At 30.3% G+C, this 15,793-nt stretch overlaps 2 protein-coding genes across 2 annotated transcripts; both read right to left on the bottom strand.

The window, feature by feature from the left end:
- Window positions 1-8,259: 8,259 nt before the first annotated feature.
- Window positions 8,260-8,915, bottom strand: LOC143631909 (transcriptional regulator SUPERMAN-like). The gene has a single exon (XM_077100540.1). The coding sequence runs from the start codon at window positions 8,900-8,902 to the stop codon at window positions 8,306-8,308; it is 597 nt and encodes a 198-aa protein (XP_076956655.1). The 5' UTR covers window positions 8,903-8,915; the 3' UTR covers window positions 8,260-8,305.
- Window positions 8,916-14,105: 5,190 nt separating this feature from the next.
- On the bottom strand, window positions 14,106-15,562 carry LOC143631925 (kxDL motif-containing protein LO9-177-like). The gene is made up of 4 exons (XM_077100543.1): window positions 15,451-15,562; window positions 14,962-15,065; window positions 14,731-14,883; window positions 14,106-14,291 (listed from the first exon to the last, which is right to left on the bottom strand). The coding sequence occupies exons 1-4, from the start codon at window positions 15,466-15,468 to the stop codon at window positions 14,189-14,191; spliced, it is 378 nt and encodes a 125-aa protein (XP_076956658.1). The 5' UTR covers window positions 15,469-15,562; the 3' UTR covers window positions 14,106-14,188.
- Window positions 15,563-15,793: the final 231 nt, after the last annotated feature.

Below are 15,793 nucleotides of genomic sequence, written 5' to 3' on the forward strand. Positions count from 1 at the left end.
TATCCCAAAAAAACATGATTATCCCAAAAACCATATACCTGAACTTTAATGATATAATTATCCTTATAATCTTTATAATTTGAAATTAATTGATCATGATAAATTTGTTGTCAGTAATATTCTGTGTATGACAAATTTTTAATTAACTTTATATTTTACAATTAATAATTATATAATCAAGCAACATAAAAACCAAAAATTTAAATATAACAAAATGATTTGTTTATTTCATATGAATGTAATTGCCAGGAAAATGAAAAATACATACTAACATTAAAACCATGTTCAAATAATAGCGATTATTCTGAGTTAAAAAAATATCAGAAGATTTAAAGTTGCATAAAATGAATGTAGTGAATCTTATTCATAATCACTGAAAGTAGGGCTGCCACTTTTACCCGTAACATGAAACCCAACCCTAGAAAACTCGAACCCAAACTAACTTGACCCGAGAAACTCGAACCCAAGAAAATACTAACCCGAACTTGAATCGAAGTAATTCGGGTTTGTTCTTGGGTCCGAATTCTAGGTTTCGGGTCAACCCGAAAACTTTTAGTTTTAAAATCATATGTATTTTTAGGTATTAAAGACTAAGCCTTAGCCGCTGAAGTTATCAAAATTTAGTCCAAGTTGATTGTTCTCATTCCACATATTATGAATCGAATGTTTAATGTTTATTATTTTGAATATAAACAATAATAAACACTTTAATTAACACTTCAAAATTCACTAATAGTCTCTTCTCAATCCATATTTTCAATCCATATAGAGAATACTTATTATATGTAGTAATGGATTTAGTTGGAATAAACCTATAATTTTAATGTCATATATAGAAATGAAGATAAAAGATAAGGACCATATATGAAAATTTGAAAAAAAAAGTGAGTAGGGATATGGTATTGACAAGTGGCAAAAATGGTAGACTTTTATTAAAATAGATAGATATAAAGAAAAAAAGACACAATATCAAGGAAAGACACAATCAATTACGAAAATAAACACAAAACACTATGATAAACAAAAAGTCATAACGGATTTTTTTGACTTACCATTGTTTTTTTACAACGAGAAAGACGGTGGAAACATTTTTTTTGCTTTTACTTTTTTCGATTTTTATTATATTTTGAGTTATGATTTATTTATTTTTAATTTTTTTAGGGGCTTTTTTGTATGGCTATAAATTCTTCTCATTTTTGTTCCCCTTTGTAGAATAAATTGACCCAAAAAGTAATAGTAAACATTTTCTTTCTTCACATGCAAATAATGTTAATTCCCCCATCATTTTAAAACGTCTATAGCCTTTTCATATGATAATTTTTTTTAAAAAAAGTTCACCATGATAACAAGCGTTTTTATCTTTAAAATGAGTATATGATTTTGTTATATTTAAATAAAAAAATACGTCACTATGTCTTTTTTCTTACCATTGTGTTTTTTTGTTTACAATTGTGTCTTTTTTCGTCATTGTGTCTTTCTGTTTTTTATTCTGTTTTTTTTCACCATTGTATCTTTCAACCCATCATTGTATTTTGTTAAATACTAATAACACCGTTGTGTAATATTAATATGTAAATATAATGAAAAATACCAACAAATGATCTAATACATAAAATACAATGATTAATATATATTACACGATAACCTGAAACATAAAACACAATAATAAATACATATAACACAATGACATGAAACATAAGACACAATGGTAAAATACATATAACATAATGACCTGAAACGTAAAAACACAATGCAAACTACATATTACACATTAATGACTTGAACGTAAATCACAATGAACATAATACTATTTTTCTCAAATTAAGTGACTGTTGAGCACAATGACTAAAACACAATGATAAGTAGAAAGACACATGTTAAGCACAAAGACAAAATAATGTAATCTTTGTTTTAATTTTTAGTTTTAATAAGAGTACCAGTTAAAAAACCAAATGACCAAAATATATAACAATATGCATAGAAAAACCCAATTAAAAACACAATGGACAACCAAATAACACAATATAAAATTAACCCACGATTTTTTTATTTTTATATAACAATATGATATTCATACTAAAGATAAAAAACGATTGTTATTATAGTAAAAAAATTTCTAAATTCATCGTATGAAAAAGTTATAGACGTTCTAAAATGATTGAATAATTGACATGTGTGCATTGCATGTAAAGAGAGAAAATGATCATAAGTGGGGTATTACCTTCATGCCATTTTTATAATTTTTTATTTTTAAATTAATCTCCACCACTCAAATTTAAAATCAATGAATAATACACACACACACTAGTTTTTATCCCCTGTATTGCGTGGTTGTTTTATATTATTTGTTCTAATATTTATTTTTTTTTTTGCATTTATATTTTTTTATTGTATGAAAGTTAATAATATATTTGATGATAAATTGTTTGACAAATAAATGAGATGTTATATCCCGGTTTAAAAGCTATATGTGTTGATGAGACCCAAGACTCGTTTATTTCTTTTACTATAAAATTGGTTTTTTAATTATAATTAATATTTTTGAAAGTTAATAATGTACTTATGGTTTGATAGGACCAAAGACCCGTTTATTTTTTTCACTATCAAATTGGTTTTCTAATTTAAATAATATATATATATATATATATATTAAAATAAATAAGATATTAATTTTTAGTATATCCTATTTTATAGGATTTTTAAATCAATAATTTGGTGAGAATAATTTTGAATTTAATGAGATGTTATAACCCGTTTAAGAAATATCTGGGTTTGGTAAGACCCATACCCATGAATTCGGGTCAAATGCATAAGAAGCCTCCATTTAAAAATCAAGCAAATCTGGTGACTCCAAAAAAGGGGGAGCGATCACATCGTGACACGTAGGATTTTTATGTCTTCGTTTATATATATATTATATATATATATATGTTTAAGTTCAAGAAAGAAATCAAATTATTGCAAGAAATGAAAGAAATGAATATAAGCCATTAGTTTTATTTTAGGTTTTAAATATTTAAAAATAAATAAAAAAGATGTAAATGCAACAATAAATGCACACTCTCTCTCCAATTAATACAACTAATATAATCATAATAAATTTCTCTCTAATTAATATATCTAACTAATTTAACTATAATAATTAAAAGATAAAAACACTACTTTAGTTTTATTTTTTATTTACACATTCTTCATGTTATTCGATATAAATACAATTTATTCATATAAAACTATTTTTTTATATTAAAAAAATAATTTCCACTCAATATATTAGCATATATCAACGTATTTTTTAACATTAAATATCAAAACATAATATATATATTTTTTTCAATTGGTATGCCTATAAAAATTATTGTCATAAATAATAATAAAAAAATATCATACAAATGTGTCTATTAAATGTAAACAATTAATATACAACCTACATAAAGTTATATAACATACACTTGTTTTGAGCAATAAAAACGTACAACATACAAAATGCATATAGCTTACATATATAATTTGACATCAACAATTATATAAACTACACAAAGATACACATACCCTACACATGCGTAGGTCATATGTTTTTCGTATGTAAGCTATATGTTTTCTTATTCTTAGAACAAGTGTAGGTTATATGTTTTTGTATAGGTTGTATATTTTTTTTGACATTTAATGCAAACATGTGTAAGATAGTTTTTTGTATTATTTATCACAATGTAACTACGTGTTGATGGATATTGATATATTGAGTTTGAAGAAATTGGTTTTGAAAATAAATTAATATAGGAATAAATTGTATTTGTGTAATTTAAAATTTTCGTGTGTAGGTTATATGTTTTTTGTGTGTAGGTTAAATGTTTTCGTGTGTGTTTGTATTTTATTGATGATGAATTTTGTGTGTAGGTTAAATGTTTTTCGTGTGTAGGTTATATGTTGTCTTATTCTTAGAACAAGTGTAGATTATACGTTTTTGTGTATGTTGTATGTTTTTTGTTGATATCTTATGCTAAAATACTTTTTTGGTATTATTCATCACAATATAAGTATGTGTTGATGGATATTAATATATTGAGTTGAAAGAAATTAATTTTGCATTGAAAGAAATTTTAATGTATGAATAAATTATACTTGTGTAGGATAAAAATTTAAGAAATAAAAGGTAAGTTATAAAAATAAATGAGTTTTTAATATTTTTTAATTATAATAATTTAATTAGTTATATTAATTAAATAGACTAGTATTATAGTTTATTAGTTATATTAATTGAAGAAAGAGAATAATTAATATTTTCTTTATTTAGATTTAAGCATTTAAAACTTAAAACAAAACTAGTGGTTCATATTCATTTCTTACATTTCTTACAATAATATCATTTCTCTCTTGAACCATCCTATATATATATATATATATATATATATATATATATATATATATATATATATATTACTCTTCTCATTTTTGTTATACTTTATATTTTAACCTTACCCTGATAATGTATGATATATATATTGCGATCAAATATTATATAAATGATTAATATTTATTCTTACACATGGTGCATGATATGTATACGTAATTATCAAACATATATGTTAACGTGATATACAATTATATATGGACTTTTATGTCAATCTCAATTCTCATCATATTTTTAGGATTTTCTAGGCATTATACACGAATAACCTTTTTACACATAAAATCTATACAGACAACGTTAATAAATCAAAATGGGTTTTTTTCTTGGTTGAAAATCCACAAAAAGGGAATGGTGCGATATATGTGGAATCATCATGTATTTGTTGTTGTGTAGTTGTTAGAATCATCAATAAAACAAAGTATTTGAGATGATGCTATCCAACGTTTGACCACTCATTACTGCATACGTTGTACTTCACACGAAACTTACAAAGTAAAAACTCTAAATTATATATATAGAGTAACGGGATAGAACTTGCGCAGAAGGATAAGAAACAAATTTTTTTTGAACATGCGACAAATAAAGAAATATTTCATTATTTCATACGGACCCAATGGCACAATAGTTGAGCGCCAGTTGGTCCGTTTCTATATTTTTTTAAATTAAAAGGTGGTCCAAGTTTATATATATATTTTTAATTTCTTCTTATAAAATTTCTTTTAATTTAATTAAATAACTAGCTGGTATTTTGATCATTTCAATTAAAACTTGTCAAAGTTAGCTGAAGAATGTAAATAGATAAAATATGAAAACCTTAGGTTTTACATGGAAAAAACAAGTTTGGTACTCTAACTTATGATTCTAGTTAATCTATTTTAATACTTGAATTACATCTCGACTACTTATGTACTTCCGCCAAGCATTCAACCTCTCTACAAACTCGTTGAATCTTATAATTCACCATAATCAGTCCAATTAATCAAGCTAAAACGAACCTTAAATATTCAGTTACCCAATTCCATGGAGAAATCATAACAATCTAGTAATCTATATAATAATCATCCAATTAATCAAATTAATGACCTCTATATACAACGGCTTCTCAATCACGCCCAAATTCCACTCAAAATCCGTCTAATTCTCGCTTAGGGCACACAAGCAATTTTCGCAATAAGTTTTTGTGTTTTGGAAGGCGTCATAGTGTAATTAGCAGTAGAAACTAAATTAGGGTTAATTAATTTGATAAGAAGCTGATGGAGATGGCTAGGGTTAGAGTGAAGGATATATAGTTGCGAGTGATAAGTTGCCGGTGGATGTGATGAAGCGGGCGATGGATGTGGTGGATATGTGTGGACGGAGAGTGATGGTTGGTGTGGTGACTAAGGTTAGGATATAGGATTAAGATGACTGAAGCTTAGTGAGTGTTACATGCACTTGCAACACTTTGATGTCTTGTTATAACATATGTTTATTTGACTTAAGATGACTAATCAAGTGTTTAGGAACATGTATGTGATATATAATTATAATTTATTGAGTAGTAATCGTTCATGTCACATGCAATTAATAATTATCATAACTAAATGATTTAATTAAAGTCTAAAACATTATTTTCTTAAAAGTTAGTATTGCGGCCATTGTGTGACTGCTTCACCGTTGGACTTTACCTCCCAAACTAGTTAGTAAAGTGTTACATGTGTATGTGTTCTATTCACTTTGTTTTATGTTAATCATGTTTGGGGTGGATAATTCCTAGTAAAAAATGATTATGTAGCAAGAGTCAAGATGAAAGACAAAGCCCCAATTAAACTGGTATAAAAATTAATTCCTTGATGACAAGTAGTTTTATTCATATGATATAAAGCAACTCGTGCAAACATTTCTCTTTTGTAATGAAAGCAATTTAAGAGTTTTCTTTGAAAATTATGGAAAAAAAAAGGTTTTTCACTAAGGCCATGTGTAGTTGATGGACTACAAAATGGGGTGTTTTATGCCATGTAGCGCCCAGTCAGTAAAAGATGAGTTTTTGTTTTAGGGATGTAATGGTATTGTAGCCCATATATATATATATATATAACAAAAGAGAAAGGGCGATAAGATATTGTCGCCACCCCGGCATTTCGCCCAAAATTCGCTCAGGGGGCGGTGTTGTAACCCCCTTGTCGCCCCAAAACCCCCAAATTTCTCGTCCACTACGGGTTAAGTGAAGGTGTATTTTTCACCAACTTTGTATACAAATAATTATGTGTAATTATTGTTTATATTTATTGTTTACATGTTTGTGTTCTACCATATGTAAGAGTTTTTCAACTAAGTTATGACAAGATGAATGAAATTTAATGTTTGAAGTTATGCATTTAAAATAGATGAATGAAATATTTCATTCATCTGAATGAATAAAAATAAGATGAATGAAATAATAATATTTGGAGTTATGCACTTAAAATAGACAATGTTGCAAAAATTAGGACAAATAATGGAATGAGTGGGACCTTGTTCCATATAGTAACAAGGTGAAACCTTGGAGTGTTTTATATGTAGAAGCTTTCTTCAAATATTGTTTCCTTAGACAAAGTAATAACTAATAAGTGGGGAACTTCACGCCCTAACTCGCACTCGCATTCACCCAAGTACGCATGTTCATGTCGTGAGCCGCTTTGATGGAGCACTTGGCACATTTGAGCTGCCTAGCTATATGATTATTGCTCAGCTAAGATACAACGGAGCTACTAATGCAGCTTACTACCGAGTAACGGCTTGGTTGCGGATTACTACTTGGATCGGGTTAGGTTACTACCTCACTAAGCTGCAAGTTAGTGCTTAACTTTACTACTAAGGTTTGAGTTAGATCTAAAATTAGGTGCTCTCGAGGTATCAGTTAGTATTATCCAGTAACTAAATTTCAAACGGAAACACTTCAATTCCAATTATCATAATCAGTTAAATTGAATAAATTACACTGAAGATACATAATACGTTTTTGTTTAATTTTGATTAAATGACCGGGGTTGTTTTGATATTTTGTTTTAGTATAAAACCAAGGTGCTACTTTAGTTTGAGACACATTTCTATACTTAAAAAAATTCACAAACAAATGCATTGCATCAATCTTTTGATCTCCAAACTACTGTTAATTCAAGGTACAATTTCGGGTACTCGAGTATTCCACGACAATATAAATTGCTTCGAATTATTCAGGGAAATAGACATGTTCTCTTGTAAAATTTGCAACATTTTTTTACTGTGTTAAACCGAGTTCTCATCCACCACCATTTTGTTTCTTTTCTCTTCTTGCATATTTTATTTGCCTTGGTTGCAGAAGTATAACAATTTACCATTTTCATCCTCATTTCAGTACCGTAAGTAATTGATTTAAAAGTATTAAACTCCGTATTTGTATAACTGTAACGGTTTTCAACATATTTATAACTTGTGGTAACTTTTTAATATGATTATGTTATTATCATTAAGGATATTATTGATATATATGACCGCTAAATCTATACAGTATTAGAAAATACTGATTCGGGAAATACAGTCGTCTTTTCAAAAGCATAATTGATTTGTAATAAGGAACATGATGTTGGGAAATTAGCTTCTTACAAAAATAAAAAAATAAAATATTTTTTTTATTTACTTCATCTTTTATATGAATTACATAAGAGTTATGATGGTTCAACACTCCAAAGACACTAGTTCATTATCAAACAAATTTTTGCCCTCAAATACATACGTGACGATTACGCTTGTTTCACTTCCATGGCAGCTATAGATGTAATATTTGAGCAGAAAATTTGCTAATCAAATATCCTATTGAAGATTATTCAACCCGAGATCATGAAACAATTCAAGACTCCATTCTTCTTAATGTTGAACGCTTAAAAGTAATTAAAACAACTACGAGCAACCCAATCGAAGCTCCAAGTCCAAATCATCTGACTTTGATTCACCAAGCAAACCGATCCCTGAATTCCATCTAACAATCTCCGAATTCGTTGCAACCTTACCCGTATTTTCACTTGGAATTTCATGAAATTTATGAAACCCAAAACTTGGTATATGTGACTTCATCATGCTTATATCAAATTTTTGTTGTAAAGATGAGTTGGATGAGAAGGTTAAGCTTGATGACAAGTTTGAAGAAAAATGAGGTGAGAAACAAGGGTTAGGGTTTTGATGGAGGCTGAGCTTGAACAAAGCACTATAACTTGACATTTGTTTAAGCCTGGCTCTATCTCTCCTATGAACATTCATGTGACCACCAAGAGCTTGAGCAGATCTAAACTCTCTTTTACAGAAAGCACAAGTGTAAGATCTTGGACTTGGAGGCCATGCAAAACCATTAACCAAATGGTCTCCGCCTGACAGCACTCCAATAATATTATGATCTTGATCATGATCTCTTGAATCCTTGATAAACCTATGATATGTCGCTGATCTTGAACCAATAAAGTTGTGATCTTGATAGTTCAACGCACATTTTCTTTTCTTCATTATCTTTTTTTTTTTTTTGAAAGACAATGAATGAAACAAACAACAAAACTCTTGAAGATTATAACACAACAAGAACTAGTGCTGCATACAAAAACCAAGATTCAGATTTGGAGTTTATGGAGAGAGAGAAGAAGGTGGAAATGAAAGGCATTAAGATTGTGGGGTATTTATCTGAAAATGTTTGGAATGTTTGGTCACTAATTACCAAAAGTAGAAACCTATTTGTGACAGGGCTACACCTTTTTGCCAAATCTAGCACCGATATAATGGCTGTTTCTTTCTAATATTTGAATTATTTTGTTCAAAACTATTTGTTTTACTATAGATACATATTATTCCAATGGTTTGTAGAGGCAATATGATGTTGGTATTCAACATGAATGCTACAAATTAATTAATATCTCTGTGAAATCTGATACATATGAAAACAAAAGGGTTACAATATATTTCATAATTTGGATGGAACGGTCAAAGGAAAAAGCTACGTACTTGCACTATAACATTTAAGTGAAAACACATCCGTAGACATCATCGGTGTCACATCTGGAGCGACTTTATGTTTGTCTCAAATCTTATCAACAAATATTTAATGTTGTTTCAACTTATATGATCTGCAAAAACGTGGACATGATGCTGATTTTTGGAGTGTGAGTTGATGGGTCTAAAGGTCTCACTAAAACAGTAAAACTTTGGGATCTTTATCTCTCAACTTGTGTTTAGTGCAAACCTCAGGCTAATTGATGGATTGTAGGCTCTATAATTTAACTGGATGGTATCTAGATATATATGTATATATCTATCTGTTATAATTAATATAATTTGGTGGTCCCTGAAAAACGAGTTATATAACATCTGGTGTTTAATAATTAAGCTATATATGTGTTAGGGGTAGTTTGAGTGATATTAATGCTATGTGAAAGGGGCATTTTGTGACACATAAACGCGTAGTTGAAAAAAAGGCTTTCACATTTCACACTTACTAGACTCTAGAGTCATGTGTTATGGCGTGTAAAATATTAAAACCGCCTTGTGTCTAGCTCCTTTTGGCACCGCTATGTGTCGGTGTTCAGAGTCCAAACATGCCACTCTAGAAAAGTAATTTTGGCATTGCTCTCCTTCCACTTTAACTAATGCTCTCACATTTTACAAAATGTCGTGTAAGGAAAATGTTTACATGCATAAATTTGTTTTACACCTTTTAAATAAAATCTTACTTTTTTGTTGGTCTTAACTAATGTCTTTAAAATCTCCATGCATGTTTAGGTAACTCTTGTCACGTTCAATTTTTAAGTAATATTAATACTAATTAATATCGTACATAATTTGTTGCAAAAGTGCAAAACTCTTATATTATTGTTGGAGTTTGAGTTTAGATGAGTCTTTTTCTTTTCATCACTATTTTACCGTTCACTCACCAACTTTAAAGTGACAATTAAACTTTTATTATTACAACTCTTTCCATAGTATAACTTAAATATATAACTTTTTCAAATATCTTTATTGTGTGTTCCGTTGTGGTTATTAAGATCAATAAAATTTACCAAACACATTATTTTGTGTTATGTATGTTTTATTATAAAAGTTTAGTCTCACAATTAAATATTTTACTTTCAACCACTCAAAGACTATACAAACAAATAAATATGTAATATATGTTCATTTCAAGCCTTTCTAGTCGAATTAGTTGCGAGCCAACAAAAATCTGAGTCGATCTAAGGGATGGAAATATATTAAGGTTTGATATGACCTAGCTACTCGAATTCGATCTTACTTGCGTTGACAAACCAATTGTTAGTGTATACATACATGCATAGAGATATATTATGAAATATTGTGTTGTATGACTGTATCTATATGCTCAAGACATAACATGTGACGACATTGATGTACATGTGATTCTGAAGAGTCAAACACTAAGCATTTATTTCAACTGCACGTACAGACTCGATTTAAGCATATGCAATGTGGTCTATGTGACACACATGCATCATTGTTAAGTAGAACAATAATAACATAAAATGAAAAGTTACGTATAAAATATACATAGTAAATACATATATATAAACTTTTTATTTATATTCATGTTCCAATACGTGTACGTGTAGCTAATGAGTTTTATGTATTTTTTTTTTTTTTTTTGCAACTAATTTTATGTTTGCAGGTGAGATGATGTCATGTAGTTGTTTACCCTTTAGTGAAACAACAATGCATGCGAGGGTGAGATAAGTACGTAAGCAAAAAATCAAAACACTTTTTAGATTGGTTTTTGAGGTTGAAGAACACAAAGAACATGCACAAACACTTCTAAATCACAAGATGGCCGGTTTGTTTTGGTTCTTAAAGGTGTTCACATACTTCCAAACTTCTAACGACACAACAAAAGGAATCATATTTGTTGTTCTTTACGTTTAGGTAAGGTTGTTCAAGACTAGCATCTATTATAAACTAACTAAGAGGACGGAAAGACACACAACACGAATCGTTCATGATTCTCGTCGATTGATAGACTCATAGAAGGTGATAATTCAACAATAATGTTCGTGCCTTTATTTCTGTTTTTAATTTTAAGGCTCAATAATATAAAAAGAAAAGGGCTTTCAAATCGCAAGAGTCCTAAAACGACATATAACGATATGAAAATGACAAAAACACCAAGCAAATAAACCTTTACATCCGATTAAATAGGAAAATTAACGAAATTAAACATGTAACATTTCTCTCACTTCAAGCCTTCATATTTACTCCTATGCTTGATCCAAAGAAACAAAGGTGTCTTGATTTATACACCAAATTGCTCGCTAAGAATTAATTATTATTACAAATCTTATTATTTTGAGCATTCCAAATCATCCACTATGTGACTAATAAAATTGCTTGGATCGTTTCACGTTCGGCCGCATTATTTTTATGCTTATCACGATACTCCAAAAGAACCCTCACGATATTAAAATGAGTGGAATTTGGTAACTTTACCCAATCATGAATAATCGACCAAACCCGTTTAGCCAGTCATGGATATCAATTTCAATATGTCTGTGTGTGTTGGCGTTGAACCAGGTTGCCCGATAGATAAATGACACTAACATTGTCACAATAAACCAAAGAAGCAAAAGGAGGTCGTCCAAACTGAAGTAAAAGATTACGTACGCAACATATTTCACCCACAACGTTAGCAGCAACCCCAATGTATTCGACTTCGGCGCGCAAGCAAGAGACGGTGGACTGTCTTTTCGAGGACCACGAGATTAAATCATCACTGAGGTAAACACAATAGCCAAACATAGATCAACGGGTGTCGGGGCATCCCACCCAATCAGCGTCGATATAAGATGCTAATGACCACAACACATGTATAAACCTTTGGAAAGTGTGCCCTTCATGTAACGTAGGATCCGCCAGAGATCATTAAGGTGATCGGTACGCGGTTTGTGCATGTGCATGCTCTTTGTTGCATTGTGTAGGCTAAGTTGGGATGTGTAAAAGTCAAGTATTGAAGTGCGCCGGTTAAACGATGGTAAGTAACATGAATATGATCAGTGGCGAAGTTTGGACATACACGTCGAGGGGGCCGGACTTAATATTTATAAGAAAACTCATAAACTAGAGGGGGGGCTCAAAATTTCGGTTGGAAACGGGTAAATTTACACCATGTATCAAAATTTCGTCCGAAAAAGGATAAATTTACACTACCGAGCGAAAAAACGGAGGGGTTGAACTCAAAATTCGGCCGAAAACGGGTGAATTTACACTATGTATACAAATTTACACTACAGAGCAAAAAAACGAAGGGGGCCGGACTCAAAATTTCGGTCAGAAACGGGTAAATTTACACTATGTATAAAAATTTTCGACTGCAAAAGGATAAATTTACATTATCGAGTGAAAAAACGGAGGGGGCCGGGGCCACCCCTGCCCCAACTAACCTACGCCCATGAATATGATAAGATGTAAGATAACGTCTCATTTCGAGAATTAGATCGTCATTGTAGCAGTTTCTTTTTTTGGCTTATATATGTTTGCCACCACTATTCAACAATATTACTAGGACTACTTAATGGGTCTTATTAATCTACTATATATCAATTTTAGTTAGCATATATAACACAACACAATGACACCTAACCTTAGCTAAGATGTCTTTCCAAATTTGTTGAGCGTTTACCAAAAGCAATGACCTAAATTAGTTTCAATATATGGGGCACCGACTAATTAAGTCGAAACGTCTGTTGCCATCCACATAGTTACATTATCTTTATATCATAATGAAAAACTAAGGGATTTGTCGATTCTAAGACAAACTAAGGGGCTGTTTAATAATCTCGTGATGAATTATTAAAATGATTAACTAATTAAGAGGTAGCCTCTGAATAAGTAGAAATGTTTCTAAAACTTACCCATTAAAAAGCTATATGAGTTATTAAGATGTGTTTTTTAATTGAACCAAATAAACATCCAAAAAGTAGCTTCTTAATGGAATCATTAAGATGCTACCAAACAGCCCTAAACGTTCAATGGGAGCTGAGAAGTTCATTTATGTTCGCTTATTTGAATAAACAAATATGAACAATGGTTTCTCTTGTTTAGTTAAACAAACATAAACGTGTCTCGTTCATGCATTATGTTCGTGAACGTTCGTTCATTTAGATTCGTTTATGTTCACTTATGTGTATCAGTTTACGCTTGTTTAAGTTTGTTTGTTTAGGTTCATTTATATATTCATTTTGAATTTTAAGCCACTATAGTTTGAAAAATTGTATTAACTTTTAGCCCTATAGATTGTTGTTAATGTTTACTTTATTGGTCAATCATGCGTTCGTTTACATTTATGTACCTTTTGTTCATATTATTAGCGAACAAAATAAACAAACATAAACACACTCGTTTTGTTAAAGAACGAACACAAACAAGAAAATGTTATTTGTTTAATTGTAAATGTTCGCTCATTTGTTCACTTAAAAGTTAAAACACAAACAAAACAAGAACATTCTCTGTTTGCTTCATTTGATTCGTTTACTTGCCTAATTCTAATTGTGTGATTCTAAGGAATTGGACAATAGTTCCCATCAAGGAAAATCATGTGAGCAATTCAAACCCCATGCAAATATACACATATGCATAAACAATAATAAAAGTATACTTAACCCTTTTAAGTGCAACAATCAAAGATAACACTTCACTTTCACAATAAAGCAGGTTATATGGTTTCTCACAATAGTCAAATATCATGTCAACAAGAAGTCAAACTTTTTGTCACAGAAAGAAGGAAAAGAAGATATTAATACAGATTTATCTAGGTACTTCTAGATCGGGTCGTTCATCGAGTGTTTCTAACATTGAATCATCAGGAAATGCATCAGGATATGTGGCTTTGATCTTTGCTTTTAAACTCCTGAAACAAAATCATATTCATTTCCTCAAACATAATACCAATTATTTTTAAACACGTAACACATTAACCTAAGTTTATTTACGAGCCAAGCAAGGACAAACTTGGGCTCGAACTTGAACTTACACGAGCCAAGCGAGCCGGCTTGGCTCGTGAAAAGTTTGAGCCAACTCGTGGCTCATCATGCTGGCTCGTTCATATTTAAAATATTTTTCTGTACTTTTAAACGAGCCAACGAGCGGGCCCACAAGCCAATTTTAGAGCAAGGAACGAGCCAGCCAACCCTGGCTCGACTCGTTTAGATACAAGCTTTTTCTAGCGAGCCACAAACGTTTTGAACATCCTTAATTTAACCTGAACCAAAATTATCACAGGACAGTAGTTATGGACCAAAGCAATACTTTGAAGCAGAGACTGCAAAAAAAATAACTGTTTAACCGACCTCAATTTTAGAAATATATAATCAAGGTCTGACTTCATCGACTTTAAGCGGCGCGTATTTGAAGAAAGATCACTTGACACATCAGCAAAACATTGCTCTGAGTAGTCATTAAATTGAGAAAGAACTGCATTACTGTCTTGCAGACGCCCTAATCTGCAATTATTATGTCAAATAAATATTAACTCGTGTATATTTTTTAAACGAAAAGTACATAATATATATAGATCATACATAGTGTGCTGTAATTGCTTCAAGGAATCTAACGCGTGTGAATCGATTAGAGTTTCGAACTCGCGTGAAACCTCTTCGGATGCTGCTGTAATTGCTTCTTTCTCCTTATAGCATCAAATCAAACAAAACAACAATAATCAATAATAAATAATTTTCAACCAGTTTGAATCATAAGTTTTTTTAATTTAGTAAAATGTAAGTGTATGTTATCTCCATTTGAATGGTCACAAGCAATACTTTATCATTCTATTGTGTGAAAAACAATCATCAAGAAACATAATGGTTTCAATATTATGTATTATAATTATCAACAAACATAAACATTTTGACAATAGGAGAACATTTGGGGAAACAAATTAGGTAAGGCAAAATCGAAAAGTAGTATATATGAAGTATATTTTGAATCAGGAATCGAAATAAACTATAAAGGCAGCATATTACGAACATGAACATGAAAAAGAAAAAAAAAAAACAAGATTGAGACACTACCTGTTGAATCATCTGCATAGCAGAAATCCTGGTTTTGGGAGTCTCAATTTTAGAATTAGAAAATGAAAATATAAATTAGGGCTATGAGCCATTTTTTTATGTTTTTTTATTTTATAAAACTTTTAAAAATGTTCATCATGGATTGTGGGCAAATTTTCAATGTTTTTAAAATTGAACCGGTTCGATTTACCATGTTTCAACCGTTTTCGATTGGCTTAGGATCCTCATACATCATTATAGATCTTCACACACCAATTTTTGCCCATACGGCTCGTATAGGGATATACGGGCTGTATAACACCTGATTCGTGACATTTGGTGTCGGACGTTGTTTGTAGTGCCT

The sequence above is a fragment of the Bidens hawaiensis genome, unplaced genomic scaffold, assembly GCF_021521415.1.
Source record: "Bidens hawaiensis isolate Kalapana, Puna unplaced genomic scaffold, B.hawaiensis_p1.1 tig00000512_1, whole genome shotgun sequence".
Classification (NCBI taxonomy): domain Eukaryota; kingdom Viridiplantae; phylum Streptophyta; class Magnoliopsida; order Asterales; family Asteraceae; genus Bidens; species Bidens hawaiensis.

Coding starts and splice junctions, on each gene's coding strand:
- LOC143631925 (XM_077100543.1), bottom strand. Junction 14,884..14,961: donor AAGCAATTACAGCACACTAT/GTATGATCTATA, acceptor TAATAATTGCAG/ATTAGGGCGTCTGCAAGACA. Junction 14,292..14,730: donor TATATATTTCTAAAATTGAG/GTCGGTTAAACA, acceptor ATTTTGTTTCAG/GAGTTTAAAAGCAAAGATCA.
- LOC143631909 (XM_077100540.1), bottom strand. CDS start 8,902: ATGAAGAAAAGAAAATGTGCGTTGAACTATCAAGATCACAACTTTATT.